General features: G+C 40.8%; 1 protein-coding gene across 14 annotated transcripts in view; it reads left to right on the top strand.

The window, feature by feature from the left end:
• Positions 1-17,456, top strand: part of TRAF3 (TNF receptor associated factor 3) — a 159,551-nt gene extending 142,095 nt beyond the window's left edge. For all 14 annotated transcript variants that reach the window (XM_053263050.1, XM_053263069.1, XM_053262991.1 and 11 more), the window contains 3 exons: positions 499-639; positions 7,028-7,202; positions 9,517-17,456. In XM_053263050.1, the coding sequence (XP_053119025.1) occupies positions 499-639; positions 7,028-7,202; positions 9,517-10,088 (888 nt within the window). In that variant the 3' untranslated portion in view covers positions 10,089-17,456. The remainder of the gene's footprint in view (positions 1-498; positions 640-7,027; positions 7,203-9,516) is intronic.
• The last annotated feature ends 905 nt before the right edge of the window (positions 17,457-18,361 follow it).

The raw sequence follows: 18,361 nt of genomic DNA, 5'->3' as shown, positions 1-18,361 counted from the left end.
TCATTACAGGCTGTTTTGGGCTTCCTTCCTTTACTCAAGTCACTTGAACTCCATGCTAACAGCAGGTTCCCTGCTAACCATGGCCACAGAAGCAGCCTCCAATGAGCTTAATCTTTTTAGTTCCAGATTGGGATGTTGTAACTTTAATCATCCTCTCTCTTGTATAAGTAGACTCAGTAAGGTTTTCTGCTGGAAATACAGTTTCCTTATTCCCATCTATCAACTGGAATTAAATAGACTAGGAAATGGCCAATTAAATGAGTACACCCTGTCTAGAATAAAAACTGATTGCAAAATTTGCAGTGCTTCATTCCACTTAATTCCATCAACTCAGAATTGAGGGTCAAAAGTTATCAAAATTTTCACTTTCAGGAAGGGCTAGGCAATATTCTAGACACAGCGAAGTGAGTTTTTTGTGGGATTTCTCTCCACTGCTTGTGAGAGATAGCAGATACTTTTACAAAAGTTTGACAGGAGTAATTGTAGAATTTTTTCCAGGTGGCCATGCTCCAGAATGAAAGTTTGGAAAAGAACAAGAGTATACAAACCTTACATAATCAAATTTGTAGCTTTGAAATAGAAATTGAGAGACAGAAGGAAATGCTGCGGAGTAATGAATCTAAAATACATCACTTACAGGTAAGATCTTGGCTCTTTCCCATTAAAACTTTGCAACCGTTTTCTTTCTTCGCCTTTCTGTTTGCACAGTGAGGTGCAATAATTAAGAAAACAGCTGTGGCATACATCTTCATGATAACACAAGTGTTATCTTCATGGTCTCTGTGCAGTCCCACATAAAGGTTCAGAGCCATGTAATCCACAAACCTTGGCCATTGGTACCATCTTGGGGGACATATACCTATAATGTTTTTTGGCAACATCTACTCCTCTAGAGATGGAAAATAAGTGATAGCACTGTTGCGCTTACAGCTTTCTCGGTGTAACCATCCCTTTTTATTCTTACCCCACAAACAGTTAGGGTGAAATTGCAGTCATTTCTGCACAGAGGAAAGGCTTAGTCAGGGTTAGAGTAACAATGAACAAATGGTTGTATTATCTCCATGAAGTAATCTTTGGAGAAAATCCCTGCCAACTTTCATTTCCATTCCTATGACAACATCAATAAAAGTATGTAGTAGTTTTTGTGTGTTTAAAACTTTTTAACGCTTTTAAAATACCATTGCACCTTTCACCACTGCAGGCCCAATGGGAAGCACAAGCAAAGCAAAGCTCACTGAAAGCTGAAAGTATTGCATTGTGATCACCTGCCATAGACCTTGGCAGAAATCACAGTGTATATTCATCCCCCCAGATGGTACTGACCACCTCAGCTGACTCATGTAATGCTTTATTTTAACAAAAAAGCCCACACTGCTTAATTTTCGCATTAAAAAATTAAAAGCTACCTTTATCCAAGGAAACTCTGTAATACCAAGAATTTATGAAAAGGGTAGGAATTACAAGCAGGTTTTTGACTTTAAAAAGGAAAGCAGTCCATTAAACATTCTAACCTAGTGTTTCTATTCTCCGGGATATCCACCGTACACAAGCAACCCAACTGGTCACTTAACAATTGCATTGCTTTTAAGAGCACCATTGAAATAGTGTACGTTTTGAGAGATATGCCCCAGAATCCCTTAAAACGTTGGCAGAGGTGCAACTCTCAGGCTATGTACAACATTGCAGGTTCAGGGATTTCCATACTGTTATCCTTTGCATCCCTGCAATGGATCCTGGAGTACAGTACAGTTCCTGGGAAAAGCAAAATGTCTCTGAGTTGGAGCAGTCTGCCCAGGTTAATTTGTTTTTTTATAACATGCAATTTGCCCTGCTTCAAAGATTCTGCAGCACAGGCTTCTAGTATGCAGATGAATATCACCTTTTCTGATTTATCCAAGGGAAGCCTCAAGTAGGGAAGTGCACAAACCGTCTGACCGACGGTTCGGCAGCAGGGGTCAGGTTACCTATAATTGACTGGGGGCGGGGTGCTCTTACGCACACACACCCCGGCCACGTTTCTTCCGCCAGCGCTCTGCCCAGAATCGCTGCGCGGTCCTTTAAGAGATCGGGAGGATGCTCTTACTCCCCCCACAACACACACGCACACACACACGCACACACACACACCCACACACACACTTCCCCTGCTGGTGCTGTGTCCAAAATCGCTGCGTGGGGCAGCAGCATACCTTCTTACCACCCCAGTCAGGCTGGAAGTGGCTGCGTGCATGCATGCGTGCGTGTGAGCTGACTGGGGCGGCAAGAAGGTGTGCTGCTGCCCCACGCAGCGATTTTTGGGCACAACGCCAGCAGGGGAAACACGTGGGGGGGGAGGGAGAGCACCCTTAATGGTCACCCCCCCACCTTCGAACCACCAGACCTCTGTACCGGTTCAGTGGTCTGGAAAAGGACTGCTGAACCGGTTCGGGCACATCCCTAGCCTCAAGTGCACAAGTGAAAGTGAAAGGGACCACATCTTCCTGTGTTTTAGAAGTCAGGGCTCATTCTTTGTTGACCTAAAGTCTTCCAAGAGTTTACTGTGTGTTTGTTATGCTGGTGGTCCTCATTATTTGTGGTTTTGGCAACCACAGTTTCATGCATTGGCGGATGAGTCTTAGAGTTAATTATCCGCAGTTTTAAAAACAGTTTAATTATCCGCAGTATTAAAAACAGCCAGTTTTCACCTGGACCACTGGACCTCCGGTGACATTTCCTGTTCAGAGGCAATGCGGAGCCATTTTGTGGCTCGTGTTTGCAAAAAAACCCACCCTTTTATTTCTGCTTCCCTCCTGCGTTTTTGTTTGTTTGTTTTGGGCAATTTTTTTGTTTTTGCAGGAGCCTAACCCATAGATTCCCATAGAGTTAAGGTTTCATTATTCACAGTTTCCATATTTACGATTGTAGGCAAAAGCGGAACCGCTGTGAATAACGAGGGCCTCCTGTACTAGAGAAGTGTTGGTGTTTTAGGAGGCATGGCTGGCGCAGCCATATACTATTTTGATAAAGTGCTATCCGCAGTATGTGTTAACGATTATATTGGAAGGGCAGGCATGGCTCAATTTAGACATGGCTGTGTGAGTTAGCAATTTGTTGAGGTCAGATGCTGGAACAGAGAGTCTCGCACAACAAATGAGTATCCACTTGAAAACGTGTAAGAGTGGAACTTCTGCTGAACCTTCAAATGCCATAATTAGAATTATCCTCAGCTGTGTTAAATTCAGTTTGGTCAGGCTGGCACTTTTCAATTCAATTCAACTTTTCCATGACTCACCCAGCTGAAAGGGTTTAAGATCCTGTTTCCTCCTTGTGAAGGATGAATAAACCTTCTAGTCTCTGTTAATTAATTTTTAATTGTAAACCGCCCTGAGCCATTTTAAAGGGCGGTATACAAATCAAATAAATAAATAATAAATAAATAAATATTACAAGAGTAACATTAAGCACTTAGATGCAGTATAATCCAGAGAAAGTAAAGACTGAGATCCAAAGGCCTCCAGTGCCCAGTAGAATCTTTGACTTCTTTTTTCTTCTTCTTTAAGCACCAGCCCATATCACAAACTGCTTTGAAGTATCCCTTCTGGTTCAGCATTTGTTTGGTGTAGGCATGAAAGACTCCTACTTGAGAACCATGCACCAGAGGCCACTTCTGGCTTGTGCATCTATTTGTTCAGTTCTTAAGATCTCAGCCAAAATGTGCTCAACTTCTTTTGAAATCAACATAAAGAGCGCAAATGTCTGATGACGACGATGATTATCCTTAGCATTCATGTAGTGCTTTTTTGAGCATTCAAAGCATTTCCCATATTATTTATTTATTTATTTCATGTATATCCCACTGTTCCTCCAAGAAGCCCAAAGCGAGATACATTGTTATATCATTGCAACAACCCTGTGCAGTAGGTTGGGCTGAGACATAAGTGACTGGCCCAGAGTCACCCAGTGAGTTTCATGGCTGAATGGAGATTTGAATTTGGGTCTTCCCTGTTTAGTACTCTAACCACTGCACCATGCTGGTGCTATATTATCTCATTAATCCTTACAACACTGTCAGTATTATTATTCTTATGTTGCAGATGGGGGCTGAGGCTCAGAGATTATGGCTTGTTGAAGACCACCTAGTGTGCGCATGGATAAGATGAGCTTAAATCAGGGACTTCAGCTTTGTTCAAACACAGTGGGAAATCATACCTTGGCAGCTTGTGCCTGAATCTTGGACCCAGAGCCCACCTTCCCTTGGCATGCGCTGATTCCCCTTCACTCTTACTCGTGGTAGCCATAGTTGGCTACTATATTTGAACTGGGCAAACTGTGGCTTGTTCAAACAAGGAAATGAGGGAGAAAATCTGAGTCAGGCAAGGGGACTACAGCTTGAACAACTTAACTGTGGCTTGCTGTTCCATGTAGATCCAGCTTTCCTGGTTCATAGCTCACACATTTAGCTACTACGCCACATTGGTTCTCGCAGTGCATTGACCTTTTTTTGATAGGGCTCAGGTGTACCTTTGGCAACACAGCTGCCTCCCCCCCACCCCTTCCTTGAGAGTTTGTACATCTGGTAACAGGTAATACAGTTTTGTAGAAGAGTGTGGGTTTTCTTGTTAGTACCTTCTCCCCTCTGTCTTCTCCACTACATCAAGGACTTTATCTTTGGGCCCCTTTTGTCACAGAGGGATTTGGGGTTTGAAATGGGTTTGGCTTGACTTTCTTCATAAGTGGTCAGCCTTTGTAATAAATGTAATGCTATCGAGCAGCAGTGAGCTTCACATTGTAGAGAATATGCACTCAGGCCTGTCTAGGACCTTACATGTGGAATCTCTCTCTCTCTCTCTCTCTCTCTCTCTCTCTCTCTCTCTCATAACTTCTTGTTTCATTTCAAGTGAAATGTTTACCAGCGTTATGTCTGTATTTAAAATTTCCTAAAGCTCCCGGGAGGTAGATAAGATTACTTCCTGAGCCATCTCTGATTGACTTCACATGGGGGAGAGCAGGAATTTCCATTTCCCAGGTAGTTGTATGTAAGCTCTAGTGTATTGAGCATTATGTATAAATGCAAAGCAAGCAAACAATCTCTCTCTCTGACAATTTATTATTGAACAGGGTTTGAGCTGTTGAAGAGAGTCCTGTAATACAGGAGGACCTCAATATTCATGGGGGTTCTGTTCCTGACTGCAGCCGCGGATATGAAAACCGCGAATATCAAGTCATTGGGGGCTATGGGATCATGGGGGTTAGGTTCCCGGTCATCGGGGAAATGCTGAGGGAAGCTCCCTATCATGCTTTGCTGCTCCCTGAGTCGTGTTGTGCCCCGGAATTCCCCCAGATCAGCCAAAAATCGCCATATTTTGCTTGTCTTCTTAAAAAAAATTGAGCCATTTTGAGGCTCTGAAACACAAAAATGGGGCCCGGAAATGAACTCTGTGATTATTTCCAGCTATTCCCAACCAACAGATATGCGAGATGAACATGTCCCCCCCTTTTTTCCACATATGCCAAGGTCAGGTGTCTTTTACCTGATCGTAGATTTGCAAATCCGTGGATATTGAGGCCCTCCTTTATATATAATTTGAATTTATGCAAGTTAAAAATTTATATTGAATAACTTGCAAAGCAATTCTGGATATTTCATGGCTTGAGACAGTTAGAGCTAGTGTTGTCCAAGGGTTAGGGTGTTGGACTTGGCTATTGGGACTTTGATTTTAAATGCTGAGGCAAGTAGGATAATATTGGGCAAGCCACTGCTTTGCAAGCCACTTGGGTCTACAATAGGACTGATGAATGATCTGTTTTACAAGCTTTATCAAGATTAATATAGTTGCACAATGTTTTGGGTGGAGTTTCCCCACCAAATTGCTTTCCTGATTTAGAAACCATTGCAAATATGATAATTATGCTGCTTTTTCTTCTCTTGCCTGCAATTAAGAAAAAATGTAGAAGTAGAAAATTATATCTGGAATAAATATCAAACATGCAACAGCAAAGTTGGTTTTGAATTCTAAGACTTGTCGATAGCAGGTCTTATTCTATTTAGTGATATGCTTGCATATTTTATGGTTGCAATAGCTTCTGGCTAAAATTCCTGCTTTTCCAAATTGTGCAGGGCAATGCAAACTATTTTATATTCTGTTAGAGTGAGTAGAAACTATTGCCTCTAATTCAGCACATGGATGAACTGTATTTTGCAACTGTGATGCCAGTTTTAAAAAATCTCAATTTCCTAAATGTGTTTGACTTACAAGGAGATAGCACTGGAAACTATGCAGTAATCAAGGTCTCATACAACCATGAAGGGGGCGCAAACGGGAGATTCTGGCACTGTATTTGTCTGCCCCTCCCTCCTACCCTCCACAGTGTGTGGGACAATCCAGCCAAACAGCATGAGAGGAGTTCCTAAAACCCAGCCCCCTGAATGAGGTATACATCTTTTGCTAGTGGCAATGGATCAGGTCTCTGGATCCTGGAGCTCTGCCCTGTGTCCATGGTGTCACTCACTCTTGGAGGTTCTTGTTGACAGGTGGCAGAACTTCAGCTCTGATGTAGCCAGGCTCCCTTCTGTCTGAAATCCTCCCATATTGCCCGACATAACTGCATCGTACAGTGTTGGAACTGTGGGGTGAGGAAACCGGGAACAAAGCTTATAGCCTCTGACTATAACTTGCCTCTGATGCATCTAGGAAGGGACTACTCTTTTACCCATGGCTGCAATAGTAGTCTTCTACGTTCTCGCTTTGCATTGTGACAGTGTTGCAGTAAATTTTCTCTCTCAGCCACATGAATTAGATAACTAGCAATGTGAATAACAGGTAGCTATTATTTGTCTTATTCAAAGCTACACATCAAGTCAGTGAGGCATGCTCCGAATAGAACAGTGTGTCTTGTGTGAAATATCTTATGCTACAACTAAGCTTTAGGTTTGCGTACCTATTTACCTAATAGTCTTCTAACCACCTTCTTAGATTGTAGTCTTCTCACATTCCCTGTTTCTTGCTTTCCTTGAGTTTTTGTTTAATAATGCACTGTTTTCATAAAGCGGGTGATAGACAGCCAGGCAGAGAAGCTGAAAGAATTGGACAAAGAGATCCGTCCCTTCCGACAGAACTGGGAGGAAGCAGACAGCATGAAAAGTAGTGTCGAGTCCCTGCAGAACAGAGTGACTGAGCTGGAAAGCGTTGACAAGAATGCTGGGCAAGGAGCAAGAAATACAGGTAACTGAATCACTGGGATAGTAATTGATTGTATGGGAGTGTACACACACACATTCTCTCTCTCTCTCTCTCTCTCTCTCTCTCTCTCTCTCTCTCTCTCTCTCTTACTTATAATATCAGCTTTTAAAAAATAAATTGTTGGTTATGTGTTTCTCTTTAAAATAACCTGGTTTAAAATGAAATCTGAACTTAAAGCAGATATATAAGGGTGGTTCACATGATGATTATTAGGGTAGGAGATGCCTAGATTGGGAACAGTTCCCTAGATTGGGAACTGTATACCGTCTCGATTTCTAATCATCTGCAAATGTAAAACAAAGTCAGAGGCAGGGATCTTGCTCGCGTGCTAAGCCCCAGCTGGCTAGGAGGGCTTTTCCTCCTCTCTCTTTCTGAAGCTGGAGATGACATCTGGGTAGGGCATGCTACCTACCCTACTGAGGTTTAGCGCATGAGTAATATCCCACCTCCAACCTTTTTTTTTTTTACACTCTCAGGCGGTCAGAAATCAGCAGCATGCACAGCTCCTGAACTTGGGTAGGGCAACCTGGATTGACTTCCCAGAGTGGCTCCACCCCCTAAGGGGAATATCTTACAGTGCTCACACTTCTAGTCTCCCATTCATATGCAACCAGGGTGAACCCTGCTTAGCTAAGGGGATGAGTCATGCTTGCTACCACAAGACCAGCTCTCCTCTTGACCCATGCAGCAGCACCGGAGCTGCTGAACCACCTCTGTTAGGCTGTGCTGAATATGGGCTACTTCCCCCCTTCCCCCCACCCCCCCCAGTTGAAATAAATCATGAATAACAGCCATCTTCTAAAGAAGAAGAAAAATCTGAATATTTAACTCTCTCTCTCTCTCTCTCTCTCTCTCTCTCTCTCTCTCTCTCTCTCTCTCTTTGTCTTAATATTCTCTTCATTTATAGTTTGTGGTTGCTTTTACTGTAAGGCTCATTGTCTTTCATCTGCAGTTCAGAGGAATGTTTCATCTGAGCAGCACAATGAGATCTGATAAAATAAAAATGCCACTGCCTTATTCCATGAACAAAGTAATAAAACCACAAATTAGCAATATGACATGATGCCTTCTGAGGGGCGCTCACACTGTTGTTTGGTTCAAAGACAAACTGATGTGTAAAAATACTTTTAGCAAGGAATAGGCATCTGCTAATGCGCTTTCTGTGGCTTCTTATATGTATGCCGTCCATCCAGTGCTTGAACAGTAGCGTGTAAATGCAGAGTCTGATGCTCCTGTGGGGCCTTCCTTGCTAGCGATGGCAGATGAGCTTTGCAAGCACGCAAGTCACTTTGCTTTGCCATCTAAAACAGTGGAAGAGCCCTGCTTGCATGCATAGGACAAACATGTATGTGGCACCTTGCAGCTTTCTTGCTCAAGGCAGCTGAAACCTTCAGAGATACAAGAATTGCCAGTAATGGTAGAAGGTCTGTTGTTCAGATTTCAAAGAATCTTTGCAACCATTAAGGTTTCTCCACCTTCAAAGAATATATACATACTCCCCTTCAATGCTTAGTAAACCTTGCCGATAATTTTTTTGCAACTTGTTTGGAAGCTGAGTGAAATACAATGTTTGTATGGGCTCCAGATCTTAAGGCAGCATTTTAGCGTGTGTTCAGAGTATTACTTTTTTGGCATTAGGTTCAGTTCATTTTTGAGCTTCTGACATACACTGATGAGAACACTATTTTCACCCTCAGAGGGTATCTGCATGCTTGAGCAATAATACACAGGCTGCTTCTGCCAGAGCAGGTGCCAGGTAGCAAGAAGTCCTCAGGCAAAGCCCTGCACTGAGTTAACCTGGTAGCGATGCTGAAAGAGAGGTGGTCTGCTGCCACTTGGTTAAACCTCCCATCGGGTCCTGCCTTAGAAAAAGTGGATGCCCTTGTCCTTCAAAATACAGGGCCATGTTTGACTTTCTGTGCCTCGTCCCTGATCTTGTGTCAGAGAGCCAAGGCATCTGGGAAATCTAAAATGGCCCCATGTGCTGAAGAACGATGTCTACTGCTGCTGTTGTCCACAGTGGCTTAGACTGTCAAGCCCACAGCCCAATGGGGAGTCTTACTGGGGGAAGGAGAAGGGCAGCAGTAGATATTGTTCTATCTGACCAGTCCCTGACTCTGTCCCTGATATCCGAGATCCATGAGCTACTCTTTTGCATGTTACATTGCTCATGTTGAGTTCCTGTAAGCCAAAGATAATGGGAGAGCTAGCCCTTTGTCTGTCTGTCTGTCTGTCTGTCTCTCTCTCTCTCTCTCTCTCTCTCATATCAATTTTTTGTCCTTTCTATTTCTGCTAGGTCTTCTAGAATCACAGTTATCTAGGCATGATCAAATGCTGAGTGTTCACGATATCCGGCTGGCTGACATGGACCTCCGATTCCAAGTTCTGGAAACAGCCAGTTACAATGGAATATTAATCTGGAAAATCCGAGATTACAAACGTCGGAAGCAAGAGGCCGTCATGGGGAAGACTTTGTCCTTGTATAGCCAACCTTTTTATACAGGATACTTTGGCTATAAGATGTGTGCCAGAGTTTACCTCAATGGAGATGGGATGGGCAAAGGGACGCACTTGTCTTTGTTCTTTGTCATAATGCGTGGAGAATACGATGCATTGCTTCCATGGCCATTCAAGCAGAAAGTCACCCTTATGCTAATGGATCAAGGACCTTCTCGGCGCCATTTAGGAGATGCTTTCAAACCAGACCCAAACAGCAGTAGCTTCAAGAAGCCCACGGGAGAAATGAATATTGCTTCTGGCTGCCCAGTCTTTGTTGCGCAGACTATTCTAGAAAATGGAACTTATATTAAAGATGATACTATTTTTATTAAAGTCATAGTGGATACATCGGACTTACCGGACCCCTGACACATAACAAAAAGGCAGAATCAACAGAAGACAAATCCATTTGGGGCTCTTTTTTATATCAATCTGTCTTCAGTGAGAGGTCCCTAAAGCTCGGAGGGACCACCTTGTGTTAACAGAAGGAAGAGTTTGGAGGCATAACTTGCATAGGGTCCAATGGCAAACGTAGCAACCCATTAAGAAATCATACCATGGTATATTTTCTAATTAAAACTAGTAGGAACACTTCAAGTTCTGACAAGTCACATAATCCTCGTGAGGATAAATATTACAGTCAGAAAAGAGCTTTTCTTAATTTATTGATAATCAGTTGGAAGAAAAAAAGACAAAGTATCCTGTGCTGAATAAGACATCAGACTTTTCTTCCTTTTTTAACTAGAAAAAAGCAAAAGTTCACACTTGGGTTAGCTAGAAACTGTCAGCATGTTAAGTTAAAAAAAAGAAGAAGAAACTATGAAGTAATGTTGCAGTTAAGATATTACTACTTTGAAAATCTAAGTGCAATCTTGTCTGAAATATAGTATACTGTCTATTTTTAAGGCCTCATCTGGTCTCTGTTTTAAAATAATTACTTTGTCAGAAGACCTTGACAAAATGTCTAGATCTTCTTGAAAAGTGTCTAAATCAGAGTCATATTTTTGTTTAGAGTTCTATTAATTGCTACAGAAAACATTTTATTTTAAAATTGTTGATAGACTGATATTTCTTGGAAGAAAAAAAAGATCAAATACAGGTTATCACTTGTGATATGAAAAGAAACTATTCAACTACTGCTGTTATTTCTCTTTAGAAATGTAAACCTACAATATATGTCGTAGTTAATGACACTATTTCAAAATTAAGGAAAAATAATCACTCATGGATGCTGTGCATCATTATCAGATTTATAATTTTCACCCTAAAATAGGGCATTTGTTGAACTTTGGAGTTCTAAACGGAATCCTGTATGTTTTTAAAGTTCTGCCTCATGCGCTCAGACCAAGCTCTATATTATATATATATATATAATCTATTTTTTTGCTAAAGCATAAATGTGCAACATATTTTTGGTGTTTGAGAGGAGGCGTAGTGCTGAGTAATACCTATATGGGAAACCTGCTAATTCATCCTCCTACTTAGCAATTGCTGCATCTTGCAGAGGATATCCGTTAGGAGAAAGCAGTGTCTTAATGGAAAGACGGTGGTTTGCATGCATTCATGTGCCTTAGCTGTGATGTGCTGCTTTATAGCTCATAGCTTTGTATTCAGATTTTAATTTCAGATACTCGAAATAGTCATTTTTAACTGGACGTTAGGCATAATGTGCTGTCTGGTCTGTAGAGCCCACCCATATTTTGCAGCATGTGGAAATAGAAGCAAAGATCTGTGCTTCTGGCTTCCCAGAGATTCCATCAGTTCAGTGTCATGGAATACTACTTATTCAGGTGCTATCTTTTACACACAATGCTCCTGTGGAGCTTGGACTTCTGACAGTGCCCCCTGTTTCAAGGCAGTCGGAGAACTGCTGCTTGATGCCGTGCGGATACGTGGCAGAGCTAACGTGGTTTCAAATTGGCTCGATTTTGGAATTGTGAGGGAATATATTGCTAGTACATTCATGATGGTTGTTTTCTGGCAGACTGACAAACACTCCTGCAGGGAAATCCACAGGATCCTCCTATTATAAACGACTACCTGAGCTTTACTAAAGAGCATTTTCCAGCCTTTGAATCATGCTGATTGCAACCCACAGAACTTACCAACTTCTGTTTTAATAGTCCCTCATGTGACTAGTAAGTCTAATGGCATAGCTTGACTGTACATCAACCATGTGGGTGCTGCTTTAATTGCATGGGTGCTGTATAACATTTGAGTGCTCCCCTGGACAGAGCTGACGTGCACGTGGAAAAGGAATTGTGTGCCCTGTTCTCTAGCCAGTCATGTTGTCTCTGCTTAGCTTTCCACTTTGGGTCTTTATAGCCAGAGTTCATGTCTACGGCTCAGTTGACTTTTCATGACTTTGTGGTTAAGTTTCTTGCTCTTGCCATTGTCTTTTATGGCTGTGCCTTCCCACCCAGTGCCTGCCAGAAGTATTTTTCTGTTAATAAATATACAGTGCATGCTGAGTGATCCTCATGGGTTTTCCAGGCACCTGCTTGAACACTGCCGGCTTCTTGGCAGTCAAAGCATTCAGTAGCAACACGTCTTCCTCTTCTTGCCTTCCATTGTCCAGGTACTGTATTCTCTCTTATGGTACTTAGCTGTCAACTGGTACAAATTAATGTCAGAAGGCATGTGTTAGAATTTCTAGCTCCAATATACAAAGAGGACTTCCTGCTAAAGATATTATGTAGCGCAGTTTTAGGCAGGCTGATGCAAACCCATAACCTTCGCTTTAGAGAAAAGAATTAACTTGGCTTGTGATGCTATTCTAATAGTCATGAATGTAGGCAGCTGAGCTTTTGTATATGCATTACAGAATTTTACTGAAAACAGGATTCCCTAGTGGAAATGTCCAAAGGGCTCACCTACCCATTGCTACTACATGTACCATGAAAAGTTTTTCAAGTGTGATCTTCTAAGAACAGTTTATGTCCTGTTTGAATATGAAACTGGTAGAGAACAGTGGTTCTGATCCTGGCCCTACACCACACAGTATTTAGATTTAGATTTATTGATGCAGCCCTTCAGCTTATCTGAGATTCTGCTCCATCTGATATTCCAGTACAGCGATAGCCAATTCTGAGACTCACCAGGTTTTGGATTATGACTTCCATCACCCCAGCTACAATAAACTGTGGCTAGGGGTAGTGGATGTTGTAGCCTAATAACAACTGGAGAGCCTCAGGTTGGCCAACCAGCTCACATACTGTGTAGCACTTCGCTGATCCCAAAGCAGCTTCTGCACCCTGAAGTTCCCATCCTTGCTGCTAGCGAATGTGGGGCTGTTCTGAACCTCTTAAAGAGTGTGTCATAACTGCTGCCTCACTGTTTTAGTGCAAGTAGCAGTGCAGCAGTGATAACGCACTTCTTAGGAGGCATAGAATAGTCCCTCATTTACAAGTAGTGAGGACGGGCAGCTCAGGGGTGCAGAAGCTGTGTGTGTGCCCCATTCTTGGATTGTCTGGACGCTGCTCAATATTTAAGCTGCTGAACTCTCTCTACCATTTTGTGTTGCAATGCAAGTGCATAGAATTCAGTTTTGAAGTACAATTCTGGTTGTCTGCCTTTGAGGACCTCTTAAAGCACAGCCCCAATGCTGCTATTCTTTATTTCCCCACACTAGATGTCCAAGTAGATATTGTGTGTCAGATTTAACAAAGCACTTTAGTCTGCTACAAGTTGACTAAGATTGCATCATACATGTCTAACCTCTTTGCTATACTTTCTTTAAGTCTCAGATCCAAACAGGATTAAACTGTTTCAGTGCCTAAAGATCAATATGTGATCCCTCTGCATGACCGTATGTGCATTGCTTCCTTGTTGATTCCATTTCAGCTACTTTCTACAACATAATTCTTAAAATGTTGATGGCTTATATTCAGCATTGGCTTTCAGCCTTGTACTGTAATTTTCATTGTTCTTGAGAATATAGAATAGAAGAAAAATAGAAAGTAAAGGTGTGGCTTTTACCGGTAACGGAATGTAATAGGGATCTCTTAACCTGTAACGATGAGATGTGCTCCAATTCCTTTGTAACAATCCCCTCCACCTTGGGAAGAGAAGAACCCGAAGATGTGGAATGTTTGTTGTGCCTGGCTTTCAAATACAGATTTGGTTTAATCATAGACTCTGCAAACAATTGGGATTGTATTGTATAAACTACCACCAGTTTGTCCTATTTAAAGGAGACTGAGTTTATAAAACCTCACTTGTTTATATCTCTTTCCCATCGCTGAACAGGCATTTCACTGATAAATCAGCCTTTTAGGGTATTGATTGTTTGGTGCATACCAGGGCTGGTAGACAGTGGTTACTACAGGGGATGTTTCTGCAATGTAACAGAAGTCCTAGTAACTCCTGCAGTCCTGATGCCTTCATACTGTATATACAACTATGCAAACATATAAATAGGCGGTAGGTTTAAAAAAAAAACCTGTGCAAACTTCAGTTATGGACCTAATAGCTTAGGTGGCAAATGTCTAAATTTATTTGAGCTTGTGCACATGCCCCCGCCCAAAGCTGCCCCCAGAGGGAAACCCCCCCCCCCACCAACTTAATGTTGCTGGGTACAAATATGGTGTGATGTGGGGAGAAATGGCTCGTGCACATTTTTCTTTTGAAAAGCCTTTGGGCCAAACCCCAGAAGATTTGTTCTTGTTGTTTAAAAAAAAAAAAAACAGTTTGATGAAGACAGCTCATGAAGGAAACCTTCAGAAAACTGGGGTGCCTCTATGGATTATGCATGTACACCTGCCTGGTATTCTGTGGTCTGAAGGAACAAAACTGAAGCTTTAAAAACAAACTCCAGTCACTAAATCCGCCCTTCTGTAATAATATAATCAGCCCTCTCCCTCACCTCTTGCTGTGAAGGTGATGGGCTAATGGATGTTATCAAGCTGTCGTAATTATGTTGGCGCTGAAAGCTCAGAACATGGAAATTCAGCTTTGCCTGGGCTGAAGAAGCAGCTTGCTGCTTCTCTGAAAAAATCATATGTGAAAATCTTTGGAGCGCTGCAGAGCTAGAACAAAGAGATGGATAGAGATCATAATGGAGAACAGGGGCAAGGAGAAAAAATGCTTAAATTGACAGAAAGTGTATATGAATGTCTACCAGCTTCCACAGTTGACTGTGTTTAGTACTTCCCACTGTTGTCAATCCAAAAACTAGTTCTTAAAGCCAATGAATCTTGGATTTCAATCTATTTAAAATAGTACTTCTTGGTGCTTGGTGCATCTTTCGTTTGTGCACTGCTTTACAAATGTCAGTCAAGCCTCAAAATAAGGATTGCTTATTTATGTAGAAACTGAGATTGAATGTTACATGGAGGAATAGTCAGTGTTGGTGCTACATAGGATACACAGGCTCTTACCTCCTTGTGCTACTTTCAGGCCACTGAAGCATACTTTTTTATCTCTATCTCATAAAGAGGAGGGACAAGGAATCTGCTTTACAGATTTTTCAAGCCTATAACTGACATATCAGCTGTCATGCTTTGGAAACATATTTGTGATAACTCAAATGTCCATGTTATAGTGTCCCTTTGCTCTTTGGATGATAAGATTGATGGGAAGATCAATGTGCATCTTCCCAAGTGTGCCCATAAAGATAACCTGTGTCTTGGTTTTATAAGATCTTCTGATACAGCAATTTACATATTATTTTGGGGTTGTTTTTTTTGTTTTAAAGGATTATGTTTTTAAGGGCTTTATTGGACAAGGAGAATTAAAAATATTTTTAAGTGCATGACCTAATTCTGGTTCTGTCTACTTTTGCACTGTGAACATTTTAATTATGTATTTTAAACAAAAAATATATATACTGAGGGCTTAACTGTTACTTCCTGCCTTTATAAACCAAGGGTCACTTCCAGCATAACATTCTTGCATCTATGGCATAGCTCCTGAAATTATTCCGAAGGAATATGTACATGAGCACCATGCAAACTATTTGGTAAGAATGGGTCATCCACCAAATTTCCTCATAAACTGCTTGTGTGAACTGCTGAGTCTGAAGCTCCATTCTTGACTCACTGAGCAAGTTGTGTGTGAGTGGCCCATTCTGAGAAAATGTGACCCATGTATGCACCCATGAAATTATTTTGAGAGCCATCCCATGGCTGCAAGGTCTTAGGCCGGAACTGACCCCTTGTCTTTGAGACCAGTGCTAGGTGGAAGAAAGCCAATATTTGCAGATGCAGATTAGGGACATCTTTTCTTGTTTTGAAACAGTGACGCATCACAAAAAAAGATGTATCGAAGCCTAAATTATCTTCTAGTGTATTGGCAAGACTCTGTAGTTTGTCTTTCACTCCATGGTAGTTTTACACTCTGATCCTAAGCATTTGCTTGCAGTTCTGGCATAAAGTTGTGTTTGTGGCTTGCTGGAAGAACTGTTGGTACCTGCCATTCCAATAATTGATTTGCATGGCATATCAAGGTATATGTGTGGCATATCAAAGCTTAGGATCATGGAGTAGTATCTGTATTAGGTGATGTTTTACTTATTTATTTGGGTTCATGCTAACATTTTACAGATATGTAGCTTGAACCAGAATCCCTGGCCTAAAATCCCATAATGCATTTTAACTTCAGATCTGGATTTACCCCAACTCTGCTAGTAAAGAATATTCCCATTAAGGGACCAAGAGGTGGTTTTTGTCCTTTAGAATGAAGCTGTAACTTCACTTCCCAGTTCTGCAAGGATTGTAACTTCTTAGCAATACCAGTATTGGCTGTAAACTGCTTGGTAAACTGGATATTTGAGATTCTGTCATAAAGGATCTCATTTCCTGCAGAGAATTTTCTGAGATTTAAATTGAGCAGTTGTGGGCAAAACAATATATTGTCCAACTATGTCCTGTTCCACTGGCAGAGTGCTGAATTTTTGGTACGTATAGAATGGGGAAAATTCATGCTTCTACCATTGCCAAGACATTGAACCATTCACAGTGTTATTTTCCGTGTAGCTCTCTAGAATGTATATCTTATGAATTTTGTAAGAATATAGGAGAAGATGTACATTTTTTTTACTATGATCTAAAAGCTCCAGTGATTTAGAGATAAATAGGGGATGTTAGGGACACCCCATGTCGAAGAGTTGGACTATTAATCCATTCTTCTTTAGGACAAGTAGGATAACCTTTAACATCCATAAAATGCCATTAATTGAATGAGCTGGAAAAAAATGGGCATCCTTTTCCAAGAAGAAATATCTGTTGAAAATATATCAGTAATCATGAACTATGTACAAATCAGTCTGTATAAACTTGTGACTTATTTTTATTTCGTATTCTTTGGTAAAAGGTACATTGGTTGTGTTCAGTTTTCTGATCCAGAAACAAAGACCAAAGAAGGCCAACCTCATTTGACTGTGTATATTCTGCCTGTCTTAATTATTGATAGCTATAAAGGATACAGTGCAAGTAAGTGAATCTGGTAATTAATGGTTTTTGTATTTTTTTTTTAAGGAAAGGAAACTTTAAAGTGTATAATTTATTGCTCAGCAATACCCATGTTGTTAATAAATATTAGCAACGTGTCCTAATTTCCCAATAGCATTATTCTATGTTGTCTTTTAGTTTGTTGTATTGTTATTTGGTATTTATTTGTGTTTGAAGGTCTTGCTATGTCTTGTGTTTTGATGCTAATAAACGAGAACAGTGTGTAGAATGCAAAACTTTGAAATGCTGAACTGTATTAAAGGAAAAAATAAACCTAAGTAGGAAGTCATATTTTTTAATAAATAGAATTGTGTTTTTATTTTATCATATGATGCTGACTCACAAAGTAAAGCGCCCTCTCACCCATTTTCAATACTTAATGTGGTCCTTAGAGCACATTACTTTCATTCTAGATAACATATCCCTTATAAAGTAATTGGTTACTAGGTAAATAGAGAAGAATAAAAGAAGTAGCATACATGACCAACATGAATTTAAGAACAAATACGAACAGTGCCAGGTTAGGTTTCTTAGTTCAGTGGCCAAATTTTGTGTGTGTGTGGTGTGACTAACAAGATTTGTGACCTTGGTGAATACATCCTCCTTTAGAAAACTTAATGTGGATTAGAAGAAATGAACTAGTTTTGACATGAAATTGATAGAAAAGTTTCATTTAGAGTAAAATAGAAATGCAAACTTAGACCTATTATTTCTAACTTCTATCCTTGGGTATAATTCACTGCCTTACTTTAATTATTTTGACAAAAGTGGATATTATTTTCTCATATTCATAGGTTGTACAGTATTGGGAGAATTTAGACAGAAGGCAGCCTAAACATGCAAAATGGAGAAGTGGGTTTACCACAATATGAAATGTGATTGATTTTCAGTATTTTTTTAATTGTAACCAAAGGCCAAAACAAATGAGTCTAAAATAAAACTATGAAAGATGTGATATTACCATAGTTTAGGCTTCCTCAATTGTGCACCAGTTGCTAGAGTCAAAATGGGATCTTGGATACCAAGATATTTTTACATTTATATTCCACTCTTCCTCTATGGAGCGGTGTACCTGGTGGCTATTTATCCTTACAACAACCATGTAGCCAAAGCTATAAACTGTCACATCTCAGAAACCAAATATTATCCAGTATGTAGACAGATCATCATGGTCTTAAAAACGCGTACACCTAC

This window comes from Hemicordylus capensis, chromosome 1 (genome assembly GCF_027244095.1).
Source record: "Hemicordylus capensis ecotype Gifberg chromosome 1, rHemCap1.1.pri, whole genome shotgun sequence".
In the NCBI taxonomy this organism is placed as follows: domain Eukaryota; kingdom Metazoa; phylum Chordata; class Lepidosauria; order Squamata; family Cordylidae; genus Hemicordylus; species Hemicordylus capensis.
The sequence above is the reverse complement of the archived record's forward strand: the minus strand, read 5'-3'. Positions and strand labels throughout refer to the sequence as shown.